Raw genomic sequence first — 17,500 nt, forward strand, 5'->3', positions numbered from 1 at the left:
TGTGTGTGTATGTGTGTGTGTGTGTGTTTGTGTGTGTGAGAGAGAAAGAGAGAGAGAGAGGTTTTGCTGACACTTTGCTCTCCTCTTTGCCAAACTCCCGCTGGATCTATTTTCGGCAGCCCACGCTCATGTCCCACGATGCACCTGTGTGAGTCTGGCAGGAAGCAGCGGTGCTGGCTTTGCACCTGCGAGTGATGTGAGAGATGCAAATGATGCGAGAGATGCAAGTGATACCAGAGATGCGAGTGATGCGAATGATGCGAGAGATGTGAGTGAAGCAAGAGATGTGAGTGATGTGAGAGATGCAAGTTATGGAAGAGATGCGAGTGATGTGAGTGAAGCAAGAGATGCGAGTGATGTGAGTGAAGCAAGAGATGCGAGAGATGTGAGTGAAGCAAGAGATGTGAGTGAAGCAAGAGATGCGAGAGATGTGAGTGAAGCAAGAGATGCGAGAGATGTGAGTGAAGCAAGAGATGTGAGTGATGCGAGAGATGTGAGTGAAGCAAGAGATGCGAGAGATGTGAGTGAAGCAAGAGATGCGAGTGATGCACGAGTTGCGAGTGATGCGAGAGATGTGAGTGATGCGAGAGATGTGAGTGATGCGAGAGATGCGAGTGATGCAAGAGATGCGAGAGATGTGAGTCAAGCAAGAGATGCGAGAGATGCAAGTGATGCAAGAGATGCAAGTGATGCAAGAGATGCAAGTGATGCAAGAGATGCAAGTGATGCAAGAGATGTGAGTGATGCTCCTGCTCAGTAATTACACCACTCCTCCTGCTCACTGCCCCTGAGCTCTCTCTCTCTCTCTCTCTCTCTCTCTCTCTCTCACACACACACACACACAAGCTCAAGGTCAGTGTAAAAGCCAACACCTCAAACTGCAGCCATTATTGCAGCTATGCGTTTATGTGAAAATGACAAAGGAACGCACTCGCACCTCAGTTACCATGGAGACGAGAGAAAACGGATTTAGGAAATTAAAAGTTCAAGTTTTTGACTCCACTCTGGAGAACTTCCTCACTTCCATCTCAAAAATATTTCTCACCATTATTTATTATCTGTTATTGTTTTTTTCTTTTTCTTTTCTTTTGTCAAAAATATTTTCTCTCTTTCTTTCTTTATTTATTACCTTTTAATTAATTATTTATTTATTAAATATTATTTTTCTATTTTTTTACTATGTTTTGTTTTTTTCTTTCTCTTTTAACACTTTTTGAATGTAAATAATGTTTGTTTGTTTATTTATTTATTTATTATTGCAATATTTTTTATCTACCTGAGTTTAATGTGTGTGTGTGTATGTGTGTGTGTGTTTTATTTCTGGATGCTTTTCCCATCTCACGCAAACCAGGAGCCACTGATCACCTGGGAGTGTGTTAAAGATGGAGATTTCTCACTGACTCACACCTACACACACACACACACAGGCTGTTCTTCAGTGAGCTGACTGTTCTGATTCAGCAGTCCTGTTAATGAGCCGCCGCCCGAGAACAACAAGAAGGAGATCAACAACAATGTGCAATAGCGTTCTGCACACGACGCATAGCTAATGAGCGTGCAGCGTCACACAAAGAACACTCAGGAACCAGAGCGTAGCCTGGATATTAACACAACACACAAAGAAGTTAGACCAGGGGAGGGACTGGAAAAAAACACTCCCCGAACTCGTAATTCCTACTCGGGAACTCCGGATGGTCTTCTCGTCACCGAGTTCCGCAAGTGACATCAGAACAAAATGGCCACTGTAGATACCACTAGCTCACTAGCTCGTTGTTAGCATCCGTCTGTTTTTCTCCACTTTTCTACATGCAGCGTAATGTCTAGTAGCTGCACAAGCCCCGCCCACAACTCCGCCTCCGAGCCACACCTACTTCTAGAACACATCATTTACATTTGATTGAGCACATGGTCCTGAGACTCCAACTTGTGATACACTGATCAAGTCCACCTGGACACACACACACACTATAAACAGAGCACTCAGACACTGCTCAGAGTAGCCTCGACTCCTGAGACACAAAACCTTGCCTTCTTTCAATAGTGCATCCTAGTGCCATGTGATTCATCAGACCAGACCACCTTCTTCCATTGCTCCGTGGTCCAGTTCTGATGCTCACGTGCCCATTGTCGGTGCTTTCTGTGGTGCACAGGGGTCAGCATGACTGGTCTGAGGCTATGCAGCACTGTGTATTCTGACCCCTTTCTATCAGAACTTCTTCAGCAGTTTGATCAACAGTAGCTTGTCTGTTGAATCGGATCACACGGGTCAGCCTTCACTCCCCACATGCATCAGTGAGCCTTGACCATCCATGACCCTGTCTCCGGTTCACCACTGTTCCTTCCTTGGACCACTTTTGATAGATACTGACCACTGCAGACCGGGAACACCCCACAAGAGCTGCAGTTTTGGAGATGCTCTGATCCAGTGGTCTAGCCATCACAATTTGGCCCTTCATCAAACTCAAAGCTCAAATCCTTACGCTTGTCCATTTTTCCTGCTTCTAACATCAACTTTGAGGACAAAATGTTGACCTGCTGCCTAATATATCCCACCCACTAACAGGTGCCATGATGAGGAGATCATCAGTCTGATTCACTTCACCTCTCAGTGGTTATAATAACTCTAATGAATTAGAGTTGAATTGGATGAAAAGAGTTTCCGAGCTCAGACAGAGAGAGACTGTGAGCATCAGCGCTACACGACATGGAAACTCCAGCCAGCGATCAGCAGCTTTGCACCGTGTGTCTGAGTCTCAGACAGATTTGGGAGTTTTATCACACATGCACTCAGACCGAGTCGGTCCCCGTCACACCGTCTGTTTCTTCCACAACTTTTCCTGGCAGTTTGCTGACAGAGAGAAACGTCTCACACTGATAAACTGACCTACACCAGTTACACAACAAGAATTCAACAAGAAAACAAAACAAAACAATACTTACTGAACTGTTTTTGTTTTTTTACCACAGCATTCCATCATCTTCAAGCAGAAATATTTCTTTAAGCTAATATAGAGTTGGAACATGAAATACTCCACATGCCTCACTGCACAGTGGGTAATTATAATCAGGAGACAATAGAAACAATAACTAGCTGAAGAAGGCGAGACCGGAACACGGCACCATCGATGGAACAAGCATGTATCCGTGACAACCTAGTCGTACACACAACTGATTATCTCATTTTTATTATAATGTCATTTATAGCGAGCAGGTAACTTGCTGTCCAATCAGAACGACTCGACATACAGATGCCCCGCCCCTTTAAATTAAAGCATGTTACAGCCTGAAATCCTTCAATAAACCGCTAAACTTTGTTGTTGTGGTTTGGGATCGGCGGCACTGAGAGTTAACTCTTCAGTGACTGGGTTAGCGCCCTGTTTGGGATTCGAACCTGGGCCACGGCAATGAGAGCGCAGGATCCTGTCAATAAACCAATACATAACATGTATAAATATTTCAATAAACTGCTGTGTGGTTACTGATGTGGATAGATTTATGTATCTATAGTGACTATATATATACAGTATATGTAATGGAAGTGTGTGTGTGTGTGTGAGAGAGAGAGAGAGAGAGAGAGAGAGTGAGAGAGAGAAAGAAACCTCCTCTGGGAACATGTTCACGCTGTCAGAGTTGCCTTCGTGCCGCCTGTTCCAGGCACTTGACCCATTTTCGGTGCAGTTCCTTCTGTCAGAGACATTAATGGAAATGCGAGTGTGTGTGTGTGTATGTGTGTGTGTGTGTGTGTGTGTGTGTGTGTATGTGTGTGTGTGTGTGTGCATGTGTGTGCATTTGCATCTGAGCCTGAAAGAGTGTGTGTGTGAGAGAGAGTGTGTGGGTGTACACGCAAGCTCCCCCCCCCCCCCGGCTCTGATCACCAAGGTTACAACAAGTAACCAGGTGACCAGTCGGTTCAGCAGAGTCCACACGCGTCCTGCAGGATCTCTGCGACCAGACCAACGAATAGACGCGCGACAGAGTAAAGCAACACAGTAAAGTGTGTTAGAAAGGGAACAAGCACGTCACTCCAAAATCTCCTGTAATGCAGAGACGTGATGAGTGTGGGCGGGGCTATGCTGGAGACCACGCCCATTGGCATAGAAATGTTTTATCATAAGATAAAGATAAAGTCAGAACTTCAGTCTCAGGGGATGAACCTGGCGCACCTAGCTTACATGGCATGCTCAGGCAAGCAATCCAAGTGGGAATATACACCGCTCTAATTGGAGTGTGTGTGTGTGTGTGTGTGTGTGTGTGTGTGTATGTGTATGCCATGACATAACAGTTCGACTTTTATCCATTTCGAACAGGGTGACGAAGACGATGAGGAAGATCAGCCCCTGAGCCTGTCGTGGCCCGAGAGCAGCCGTAAGCGTTTCACGTATCTCTTCCTCCTCCCCATCGTCTTCCCGCTGTGGATCACGCTGCCCGACGTCCGTAAACCAGTGAGTGTGTGTTTAATACACAGCTACCACTCTCCATCCTCCTGCTCTTCCTACATGAATGAGTGAATGCAGTGTAACTCTGCAGCCACTAGGGGCGCTGAAGTGCCCTGAAGGTTGAAGCAGGAGCGTAAAGTTAAACTACAATAAATTTAAATATAATAAACACCTTTATTAACTCGAGTCGAAGCATTGAGGAAAAGATGAAAATGAAGAGTAATGATGGTTATTTATGTTTTTTTGTTGTAGACGTCCAAGAAGTTTTTCCCCGTCACGTTCCTGGGTGCCATCTGCTGGATCGCTTGCTTCTCTTACCTGATGGTGTTTCTGGCTCATCAGGTACAGGAAACAAAACACACAAGGCAAAATTGTGACTCCACACACCTCATATATGCATATACACACACACACACACACTATGCAGGATAGAGCTAACACAGACTTCAGGCCCCCAGGGACTCGATGCGAGCAGATAACAAAGTTTTCCCAAGTGAGCGCGAGCCGAAAGTTCTTCTCTAATTCTGGAGAATGACATCAGCCGGATCAGCAACACCTCGTCCTGCAACTGCCAAAAATGCCACCGCTGTTTTATGACTCAGTGGCCTGAGGAAGAATGACTCAAGGATTTAAATTGGCTTGATTTTTTCCTTCCTCTTTTGTCAGTAACGACGTGTAGGCCAATGTGTCTCCGGAGGAAAGTTTGGCAGTTTGTGAAGTTGGGAAGCAGAAGGAATTATGACGTTGATCTAACTCAGTGCTGCCGGGTTTCTCTCTCTCTTTATCCTGTGCAGGTTGGCGAGACCATTGGCATCACAGAGGAGATCATGGGGCTGACCATCCTGGCAGCTGGAACCTCCATCCCGGATCTCATCACCAGTGTCATCGTGGCCCGGAAAGGTCTCGGAGACATGGCGGTGTCCAGTTCGGTCGGCTCCAACATCTTCGACATCACCGTAGGGTAAGAACCATGACACACGCCTGCATACAGGCTTCATAGAAGATGAAGAAGAAGTAGAAAAAGAATTATAGGATCTCACACTGATTGGAAAGGATCAAACGTCCTCACATCAACATTTTGGCAGATATTTTGGAAAAACTAGAACCTCTTCATTCTAAAAAATACACTCATAAATAAATAAATAAAGAGACAATGATGCCAAAGAAGAACATTTTTTGGTTCCTTAAAGAAACTCATAATAAATCCTTCCTAAAAGAATCACTTTTTTCTTAGTTCCATAAAGAAAATATCTTTTGTTTAATAGAAAACATTCCTGGATGAAGAAGGTTCTCCAGACTATAAAAATAAGTAGGTTATTAAAAACCATTCACTGAAAGGTTCTTTGGGGAACCAACAATGGTTCTTCTATGGCATCACTGTGCAAGTCCCCTCTTGTGGTTCTTCCTGTCAGCTTTAGAGAATAAAGGTGTCACTGGAAGGTAGCGATGATGCCGTGCTCTCCTGTCTCTCCTCAGGCTGCCATTCCCGTGGCTCATGTTCTCTCTGGCGAACGGTATGAGTCCCGTGGAGGTCAGCAGCAACGGCCTCTTCTGTGCCATCGTGCTCCTCTTCCTCATGCTCCTCTTCGTCATCATCTCCATCGCCGCCTGCAAGTGGAAGATGAGCAAGCTGCTGGGCTTCATCATGTTCCTCCTCTATGTGGTCTTCCTGGTGGTCAGCGTCATGCTGGAGGACAAGATCATCGTCTGCCCCGTTTCCATCTGACGCAACTTCGCTCGCACACTCAGTCCAGCAAAGCACCCTTTCGGCGAAGCTCCGCCCCTTCTCATCGAAGCAGGAAGTTAAAATTGAACCTGAACCTCAAGCTGTAGTTCCTTTAAAAAATCGACCCCTTTAACACATCAGCGTCTGTTTACACGCCGCCTCACGAAACACTCCTGATATCAGCCGAAGCCTCGTCCATCTCTCTCTCCGAACCTGCTTTCCTCTCATCACAGCCCTGCCCTTCATCCTTCAGCTGGAACAGCTGGATGTCTCTGTGTGTTGTTGTGCGAATTTCCGGACAACGAATCTGCTAGAGTCGTGTTTTCAGGAAGTTAGTTAGCTGCTAGTGCTGAGCGATACGTCACAAAACGGTTCCTGGAACTGTAACAGAAAAGAACCATCAAAAACTAAGGTATTGAGTATAATATACTTTTTATATTATTTTATGAAATAATTTGTACTATGTTCTTTTACAACTTGAACATAAAGCAAAAATGTTTACTACGGCAATTCTGCAAATATCTAGACCTAGATTTTCAACACAGTTCAAGAAAGAAAAAACCATCCTAATGCTTTCCATTAACCAATAAAATGATTTCAAATATTTATATTTAATATTTCAAAGTATTCCATCATGAGAAAAGGGGTCAATTTCCATCAGAAAGCATGCTTTCCTTTAAATCAGGTAAATAAAAACTAATGACCAGAATGGAAAAGGGCAGATGAAAACGCGATGTGCTGTTGCCATGGAAACCATGCCACGAATTTACACCATTTTGTTGCCCTCTAGTAAAGAAAAAATAAATCAACAGTCTGTAAGAAGCATTAGTGATGTGATGAAGTGAACACAGCAATAAATAAAATAAAATAAAATAAAATAAAATAAAATAAAATAAAATAAAATAAAATAAAATAAAAGTTAAGCTAAAATTATTTATTAATTCATAGCAATTATTTATTAATTCATAGTTATTTTTTATTGTATAACTACTTTAAAGAAAAATAAGAAACTGTGACTTTAAGGGGTTAATTCTATGACTTTATACTAAACTGTGGGATGTTTTCTACTCAAATTCATTATTTTTTATTAAAGTAATAATTTGATTACGATTGTCACTAAACATTGGCTGTTATTCTGCTCCTGTTGTTGTGTCTTTGACCCCTAACAATATTTAGATTCAAACAAGAAAAATGGAGGATGGAAAGAAAACGGGTGTTTTCAATTTAAATAAAAAAGCGACAAGATTTTTATTTGTAGTTGAGCTAAAAGTGATTTTTTAAAGAGCATTTTTGTGAATTTAAATTTAAATCTAAAAAAGGTTTTAAACGCTGTTACAGGGTTTTTTTTTTCCCAGTGGGTAAAACGATCACTCAGCACTAGTGTTGTAAATGAATCCTAAGAGAGAGAGAGAGAGAGAGAGAGAGTCAGATCAGGATGTGCTATGCACAGCATTTTCTTCATTGAATCTGAAACCTCAGAATTTTCTCCGCAATCGTCTCACGGGCGACGATCTGCAGCTACGTTTGCTACATGAGCACTAACCCATGCAGCTTCACATAGACTCAAGATGTTCTCTAACGATCACTCCTGGGATGGACGCTCTGATGTTTTTACAGAGAAAGCGTGAATTTAAAAAAAACAGACAACAAAAATGATGATGGATGAGACAAGAAGGTTTTGAGTGCATTCGGGCACCATTTTTAATGTACAGATGGTTGTTTTTTTAAACACCCCTCCCCCGCCCATTTCCTATCCCCGACAGTCTAAGCCATCTGACCAACCCCCAACCATCTCACCCATCCCCCAACTGTCTCACCCATCCGACTATCCACCTTGACAATCCCCTTGACAATCTCAACCATCTGACCATCCCCTGACCAACTCTCCCGTATGACCATCCCCTGACCAACTTTTCTATCTGACCATTCCCAAACCATCTCACCCATCCGACCACCTCACCCATCTGACCATTCCCCGACCATCTCACCCATCCCCCAACAAACTCACCCAGCCGACCAACTCCCAACCATCTTTCCTATCCCACCCTTCCGACCGTCCCCCAACCATCTCACCCATCCAACTGTCCACCCATCCCCGGACAATCTCAACCATCCAACCATCCCCTGACCAACTCACCCATCCGACCATTTCCTGACCAACTCTCCCATCCTACCATTCCCCCACCAACTCTCCCATCCGACCATCCCCCCACCAACTCTCCCATCCGACCATCCCCCCACCAACTCTCCCATCCGACCATCCCCCCACCAACTCTCCCATCCGACCATCCCCCCTACCAACTCTCCCATCCGACCATCCCCCCTACCAACTCTCCCATCCGACCATCCCCCCTACCAACTCTCCCATCCGACCATCCCCCCACCAACTCTCCCATCCGACCATTCCCCCACTAACTCTCCCATCCGACCATTCCCCCACCAACTCTCCCATCCGACCATCCCCCCACCAACTCTCCCATCCGACCATTCCCCCACTAACTCTCCCATCCGACCATCCCCTGACCAACTTTTCTATCTGACCATTCCCCAACCATCTCACCCATCCGACCACCCCCGACCATCTCACCCATCCCCCAACAAACTCTCCCATCCGACCATTCCCCGACCAACTCTCCTATCCGACCATTCCCCGACCAACTATCTAATCCGCCCATCCCCCAACCAAATCTCCCACTTTTCTATCCCCTGACCAACCCTTCAATCCTCCCATCGCCTGACCATGCCACCCATCTTACAAATCCCCCGATCATCCCACCCATCCTCCACCTCCCTTTTACGACTCACCCACTCTGTTAATTTTGCTTGTGTGTCAAGTGTCCGAGTCACAATTCCACATGGCTGTTGCTACGATAATCGATATAGCGAGTAGAACTAGTTGAAGTGCAGTATTGAAAATAATCATCACGAGATTTAAAAAAGAAAGAAAAAAAAAAGATTCATGATCTGTAACTCGGCACACGCCCATTTCACACTCCAGCACGTAACGGTGTATACAGATAACATAGATTAGCCTCCTAAAATAGTATGCAAGAGTAAAAAAAAACACAAGAGCGGACTGTTGAGTAGATGCTTATAGACATAGTTCAGTGTCAAACTAGCCTGTAGATAGTTCTTATATATAAATATATATATAAATAAATTGAAATAAATATATATATTATATAATCTCTCACACTGAAGAGGCTATGTGCAATAATCTCATTAAAATATTCAAAGCTTGGAACGCAAACAGATTTTCAAAAGTATTTCCACATCGTAGTTCACAATATGTAGCCTATTTATCACCCTCATGAATATTAACATTGAATACTCCACTGCTAGCCACATTCCCACTTCCTTCGGAGAGTTTCCTACACGTTTTTGTACAGAAAAAGGGACAAAAAAAACCCCGTCTGTTTATGGTTGTAGAGCAGAAGGTTTGGACTGACGTGGACCGAGTCTCTGACCTTTTACGGCGTTAAAATTTTAGCCATATGCTCCCTTATACAGTCTCTAGCGCTTAGAACATATCGGTCCGAACTCAGCAGCCAATCAGAATGGTTTATCTCATCAGCATGACATCATGACTAATCACCATACACACTCACACAGTAACCATATTGATTCATCACTGACACACTAACTTTTTACAGCACAGGGTTAAACATGTGTGTGTGTGTGTGTGTGTGTGTGTGTTTCAATATGTGTGTGTGTGTGCTGTTTCACACGTGGAAAATTTCATTAAGATTCCCACAGAATTTCAGTTAAGTACCAACACAGCCATGTCATAATTACTGATCCATAAGAATCCAAATCATACTGGAATCACTGAATCCTCTAAATCCATTTTACTGGTAACTCTGGTTAACTGGCTATAGATTGACGTTAACTGGTATAAACTAGCTATAAACTGATTTTAACTGGATATAAACTGACTTTAACTGGTATAAACTGGCTATAAACTGATTTTAACTGGATATAAACTGACTTTAACTGGTATAAACTGGTGATAAATTGACGTTAACTGGTATAAACTGGATATAAACTGACTTTAACTGGTATAAACTGGTGATAAATTGACGTTAACTGGTATAAACTGGATATAAACTGACTTTAACTGATATAAACTAGCTATAAACTGACTTTAACTGGATATAAACCTACTTTAACTGGTATAAATTGCTTATAAATTGACGTTAACTGGTATAAACTGGCTATAAACTGACTTTAACTGGTATAAACTGGCTATAAACTGTTTTTAACTGGTATAAACTGGTATAAACTGGCTATAAACTGGCTATAAACTGACTTTAACTGGTATAAACTGACTTTAACTGGTATAAACTGACTATAAACTGACTTTAACTGGTATACCCTGGCTATAAACTGGCTTTAATTGGTATAAACTGGGTATAAACTGGCTTTAACTGGTATAAACTGGTTATAAATTGATGTTAACTGGTATAAATTGGCTATAAACTGGCTTTAACTGGTATAAACTGGTTATACACTGACTTGAACTGGTAGAAACTGGCTTTAACTGGTATAAACTGGCTAATTGATAAAAATGCAATAAAATGAGCTTAGAAATACGATCATACTCTATAATAATATTAGATTTACTTCTGTATAGGGGCAGTGGTGGCTCAAGTGGTTGCTGATCAGGGTTCAAGCCCCAGCACCACCAAGTTGCCAATACTGGGTATATGAGCAAGGCCTCTCTGCTCCAGAGGCACTGTATCATCGCTGCCCCTTGCACTCTGACCCCAACTTCCTCAGCCGGGATATGTAGAAAAACAGAATTAAGATAATAAAATTATCCCATATAATTCTAATATGAATCTTGAAACTAGAAACTTCTTGAGACCTTAAACATACAGCAGAAACCCAGCAGTGATTCAGATATGGTTTGGATTTCAGCTCTTAAAAATTGAACATAAACAAAAACTCAAATTTCTATGAACTGGAGTTCCCACTGGGAATTTGGGAATCCAACTGGAATTTTCTGTAAGAAATCATCACACTTTGCTACGTGATGTTCTTCATCCACTGTATGCTTCCATGACAGAAAGCTGGACTTTATTTTCTGATTCTGTAGTACAGATGTTTCTCCTCCATCTTTCACCTCTGGCATGCAGAGAGACATTTAGTTTGTGTTTTTTTTTTTATCTCAACAGCTCAGTTACTGGAACCTGCAGCTAGCGTATTGAAGGGCAAAACACTTTAAATGCAAAAAAAAAAAACAACAACTATGGAGTTCATTTTCCTGTCAAAAGTAATTACTTTTATTTCAGAAATCTAAATCTTTTTCACAGAAAACATTTGAACACTTTATAATGTGTTGGTTTTTGCAATAGAATTTGACTTTAATGACTTCAAATGCTTTAGCAAAACTTCCTGTTAAATTCTTAGCAGACTTAGCAGATGAAACTTAGCAGATAAATCTACATTTTCTGTTACTGGAAATGTTGCGACAAACTACAATGGAAACTTTTTCTGTTGGGAAAACTAAATAAACTTGCTATTTATTACATGGCGAAATTCTCCTCACGTCTTATTTACAACAACAAAAAAACAAACAGCGCGGCCTCTGGAACTGTCGTAGCGACGCCGAAAGGTTTGCGCTAAATGTTGAATTAGAAATATAAACACATCACGACAACAGAAAATGAAGAAATCGTCAAAACTTGAGTTTCGATACTCAAACTCGAAATTTCTATTTTCTAGCTGAGGTGCGTTAGCTATCTGTAGCTACCCTGCCGGCTCCGCCCATTCGGCTCTCATTAACATAGCCTCACCCCTGAGAATACTACACTAGTGAGGTGTTTCAGTTAAAAAACAAAGAGATATAGGAGAGATGCGTATTCTGGCACATGATAAGCGGCTAATAAATGTGTAGCATGAGCAGAGATATGTTATCGATGTGATTCATATACAATATTTTAAAAAATAAAATAAAATAAAATGAAATAAAATTTTTAAACATATGATTACTTCTGACAGCAAAATAGCTCCATAGTGGAAACTGGACAATTCTCAAATATTTGGAATGAATGTTCTCAATTTAATGTCATGTTTTATTATTATTATTATTATTATTATTATTATTATTATGTATACAGATTTACAGGCCAATTTCTTTATAATAAATGTGAACTAATTTTTTAAAACTCCTCCAGTATGAAATATAACAGAATAGAGTAAAATTTAAACTATGAAACATTCAATCTCGAATTACTTGAACATAACTCCGCATTTGAAGAAACTTTTATTCCCCAAAAAATATAATAAAGTATTTTAAAAAACATACTTATCTATGACATATAAAAATGTTTTAGTTTGTAATTTATTAATTAGTTCGAGTTTGTATTTTTCTTAAATGATAATTCTTTACAGGTACATCCCAAACCTTTGAAGTGCAGTGTATTTGTGATTGAAAAAAAAATTATTTTATTTATTTATTTATTTTTTGCACGCTCACACTCAATGATTGTATAAACACATTTTAGATGTTTTTTAGGACTCCATCTACATTGCAGAACACTGTAACCTACATGCGGATGGTCAGCGTTCACCTGGACTGTAGTGCTGAATTCAGCTCAAGAGAGAAATAACAGGAAATTTTTATTCCCGTTTGGACAACAACGGACATTTTTTCTACACACGCTCAGAGCTGTGGGGTTTTATTTTTCGGCACGAACGCAGAATGCCGGCTCACTTGGTTCATCATCTTCATCATCATCATCGTCATCATCATCACAGAGACTGGATTTAACGCAAACGCCTCACACACCTCATTTTCATCACTGAATGTGTACAGATACATATTACACACACACACACACACACACACACACACTGGATCATGTAACTTGTGTAAAAGAAAAGAGTCTATGTATAAATGCAAAGTATGTAATAAATGAAATAAAGATAAATATAATGAAAACGTGTTTGGCTTGGTTTTAAATTTAGGAAACTACTTCAACTGCGCACTGTAATTTCCAGCAATGAGGTATCTGATTTTAAAATAAATCAAGTGACTGATGATCTCCTCATCATGGCACCTGTTAGTGGGTGGGATATATTAGACAGAAAGTCAAGATTTTGTCCTCAAAGTTGATGTTAGAAGCAGGAAAAATGGACAAGCGTAAGGATTTGAGTTTGACGAAGGACCAAATTGTGATGGCTAGACCACTGGATCAGAACTTCTCCAAAACTGCAGCTCTTGTGGGGTGTTCCCGGGCTGCAGTGGTCAGTATCTATCAAAAGTGCTCCAAGGAAGGAACGGTGGTGAACCAGCGACAGGGTCATGGGCGGTCAAGGCTCTTTGGGGAGTGAAAGCTGACCCCGTGATCCGATCCAACAGACGAGGTACTGTTGATCAAACTGCTGAAGAAGTTAATGCTGGTTCTGATAGAAAGGGGTCAGAATACACAGTGCAGGACGGGTCAGCAAAAGGGGGACCGACACAATGTTAGGCAGATGGTCATAATGTCATAATCAGTGTATTGTGTTATGAAGAGAGAATTAACTGCCCTGTGATCACACTAGAGGGCGACAAATGACCAATTTACAGCTAAACATTTACTGGCTGAAGATGAAATCTCAGCTGCTTTTTAGATGGAACTTGGAGAACATCTCAGAGAGCAGAAATGGGTTTGAAATCAACATTTACTTTGAAGATAAAAACATTTCTGTGGGAAAAAAATGTTGTTATGAAAATATCACCTCTACCCACACAGCAGACGGGTCTGGGCCAGATCTGCCATTAAGCCGGCACAGCTGGCTGAGTTCTGGCATGGCAAGTGGTATGTCAACCAGATGCAGACCAGGTCTGGCAGTGATGGCACTGTTTATATGATGGCATGCCAGATGTGGCCTGGTTATGGTTTGGTTTATGTGGTGTGGCCCAGTGCTGGCCTTGTGCTGGCCATTGTTTGACCACATCTGACAAACCAGATATGGGCCACCATTCTTTGTGGTATGTGGGCCGAGTGTAAGTGCATTGTGTGGGCCAGATCTGAGCCAGACCTGTTTTGCAATCTGGGTAGTAGTCTAGAGAAAATCAGAAATCCTTCTGAAACACGACAAATTTGTAAAGTCCTGAGTGTCTACTTTCATCTGAGCTTCATATTAACCTCCACTGTGGAGTGAAACATGATAAAGACGCTCAGTCATCAACATGGACATGTGCCTTGAGCACAGTAGAGAAGAAGGACATGACAGGCTGCAGAGATGACAGCAATAAGGTATGAGACTCATACGACAGCGTGAGGGTGCAAAACCACCGGATATATGAAATTAGAAGTAAAATTCATAAAACACATTATGCAGAAGCTTGGTATAGGTGGACATCACAGAGTGAAGAGAAGCTGAAGAGATATGATGCTCATGTACCACTGTAAGCTGTGTATAAAAAAAGAACCATTCTAGTGGCTGATACTAAGACCAGTGAGGAAAACACCAAAATACCGTATTTACTGTATAAAGTCGAGCACAGATGGGGTGAAACTAGGGTCTGATACGTGAGAGTACATGAAGTAAAAACTTTCAAATTAAGTAAATTAAGGTAAACTGACAGAAAAGAATAGGACAGCGTGAATGAGAGAGCCGTGGCATAGCAATAAGGAGAGCATCCTCCCTTAAGAGTCGGAGAAAATGACTAAACTGTCAGATAACCACAATGATCCTCACAATAAAATTATACAAGTGTATGGGAAATAATAATAATAATAATAATAATAATAATAATAAATAAATTCCTGGTACCATGAGCAGTAACTAATATCAATAAATGATACTAACCTGTAATAATGAGGCAGATCTTACTTAAACAGATATGATAAACATAAACGCTGTGTCTAACCTGAAGGTCAGTGGTTGGTATCCACAGGGTTATCAGTTCAAATAAAAATATAGACAGACACTAAAGGAAGGGAGGATAAGTTGTTTTTATCAGGAAATTCTCAGAAAAAAGATTGCTAACGAGTCAAAACGATCATGAGGCAGATAGGAGGGATAAGGATGCCAGTATAAATAAAGGGGGTTTTTGTACAGGGGGTGGGGGGTGCACTTGACCACGTCGGGCCTGACCCTGCATACTTGAGTGCCATTTTTGGTGTTATTTTTGTTAAGGATTGTCTTGATGAAAAAAAAGTAAAGCTTCTTCTCATCCAAGCCTGAGGAAATGTCTTTATTTTATTCGTATAGTTTTGAAAGTGTTCAGCAGTAATAGGTCATTGGAGAAGACTTCAGAAGCATCCTGTCCACTCAGAGTTCGGACACTGGGTTAAAGAGTTAGTGTTACAGCCTCTTTAGTACCTTTCTGGAGGTTTGTAGTTGCCTTCACTCACGTTGTTCCTTCAGCTCTTGTGTTTGTGACAGGACGTAACGAAGAGTAAGGTCGCACGGGTCTGTGACCACAGACGCTGTGCTGCAGAGGTGACCGCTTGTGTGAAACTGAGCGCTGGTTAATGAGGTGTGAACTAAAACAGGAAACTCAGAACAAAAATACAGCACATAACAACTAAACCACAGCCGCAAGTGCAGAGTCAGGCAGAAAGACAGAAGAAGAAAAAAATAGCAACTGCTATTTCCACAACTGCTAGCTCAGACGAGGAGATCGCTGGGGTGAATGGGGAAGCCCCCGATGCTAACATGTCTGACTCATGCTAATCTGCTGGTCTGATACAACCTTAAGATCTACTTTAAACATGTTTGGAATTCAACCAAAATCTAATCAGATCATCTACAGGTTAGATTCTGCTGATAAATCTACAAACTCTGGGCAATGTAATGGACAAATAAATGATTGAGGGGAGGAGCAACGAGAAACTCAGAGTCACACTACTAACACAAACTAGTCAACCTCCAGAAAAAAAACAAACAACCTAGAAACTTCTTAATTATATAAATTACATTAAGCAAACATGCAAACTCAAGAGGAGAAACGAGACTGATAGAAAGCCGAGAGAAAAGAAGAGAGAAAAAGACAAACTCCAAACACACGAGGGGAAAAAACACTACAGTTATTATAGAGTCAGTCTCTTCTAGGAAAATAATCAGTGATGGATCTGTGTGATGAAGAAGAGGTAGATAATTATTTTTCAAAAACCTCTCTCTCTCTCTGTCTCTCTCTCTCTCTCTCTCTCTCTGCCTCCCTCTCTCTCTCTGTCTTTATCTCTCTGTCTCTCTCTCTCTGCCTCCTTCTCTCTCTCTGTCTTTATCTCTCTCTCTCTCTGCCTCTCTCTCTTTCTCTGTCTGTCTCTCTCTCTCTCTCTTTCTGTCTGTCTCTCTCTCTCTTTCTGTCTGTCTCTCTCTCTCTTTCTCTGTCTGTCTGTCTCTCTCTTTCTCTGTCTGGCTCTCTCTCTCTTTCTCTGTCTGTCTGTCTGTTGACTGTTTGCCAAATTTTTTTGCCACTAAATTGCAATTCACGGTGTCCGTGTTGTGTGTCCGGCACGGTGTCCGTGTCGTGTGTCCGGCACGGTGTCCGTGTTGTGTGTCCGGCACGGTGTCCGTGTCGTGTGTCCGGCGCGGTGTCCGTGTCGTGTGTCCGGCACGGTGTCCGTGTCGTGTGTCCGGCGAGTGTAGAGGAATGTTATCTAGCAGTCGGTAACGTGGTGGGGCATGAGAACATCGTCTCTGCCTCCAGAATGAACAGTGCCATTGTGGTGTTTCTGAATAATGTTGATAAGGTCAGAAATCTGATTCAGAAGAGTATTGTGGTCAGTAATGAGTCAATACTGGTTTCTCCCCTCAGTTCCCCAATGTTATTTCTGACGAGGCTATTGGTAAGTCTTGGTTTCTTTTAGGAGAATGGTCTTCATGGTTTTTAAAGAAGGAGCTGAATGCTGTTTTTAAATTCTCTATTGAAGGATTTGACTACAACATTTTTGTTTCTTCTGATGCAGACATAAAGTGTTTTAAATGTGGTAAAACTGGTCATCTTGTTCGGGCCTGCCCTGAGAGGCAGAGTGACCCCGGTGTTTCTGAGTGACCAGGCAGGACGCAGCTGAGTCGGCTGGGGTCGTTCCCCCTGCAGCTACAGTTCGGCCGGTTACAGAGGCAGGCACGGAGGTACAGAGCGAGCACCCGGAAACACCGGACACTACACCAGTGCAGGGGGACAGGGGAGACGTGGACATGGTGGATGAGTCTATTTTTAAAGTTCCAAACAAAAGGAAAAAACAAGGTAAGGGACGAGTGACGACTGCATGTCAGACTCGGTTTTAATGTTGGATTCTCAGGAGGAACAGGTTAATGTCGTTTATAGAAGACATTAAGGAGTTTTTAAGGAATGGCAGAAGAACATTGCATTAGAAGAGTTTCTCCCTGACCG

The 17,500-nt window shown here is 42.0% G+C and overlaps 1 protein-coding gene across 10 annotated transcripts in view; it reads left to right on the forward strand.

Annotated features, from left to right (window-relative positions):
• The window catches only part of LOC131349177 (sodium/potassium/calcium exchanger 2-like), a 65,689-nt gene extending 52,589 nt beyond the window's left edge, over positions 1-13,100 (forward strand). For 8 of the 10 annotated variants that reach the window (XM_058384610.1, XM_058384613.1, XM_058384611.1 and 5 more), the window contains 4 exons: positions 4,308-4,442; positions 4,689-4,778; positions 5,231-5,397; positions 5,913-8,793. In XM_058384610.1, coding sequence (XP_058240593.1) covers positions 4,308-4,442; positions 4,689-4,778; positions 5,231-5,397; positions 5,913-6,162 — 642 coding nt within the window. In that variant the 3' untranslated portion in view covers positions 6,163-8,793. Of the gene's footprint in view, positions 1-4,307; positions 4,443-4,688; positions 4,779-5,230; positions 5,398-5,912; positions 8,794-12,671 lie in introns of those variants that run through there. The other 2 variants (XR_009204046.1, XR_009204045.1) reach the window with 2 other exon arrangements.
• Positions 13,101-17,500: the final 4,400 nt, after the last annotated feature.

Source organism: Hemibagrus wyckioides, linkage group LG29 (assembly GCF_019097595.1).
Source record: "Hemibagrus wyckioides isolate EC202008001 linkage group LG29, SWU_Hwy_1.0, whole genome shotgun sequence".
Lineage (NCBI taxonomy): Eukaryota > Metazoa > Chordata > Actinopteri > Siluriformes > Bagridae > Hemibagrus > Hemibagrus wyckioides.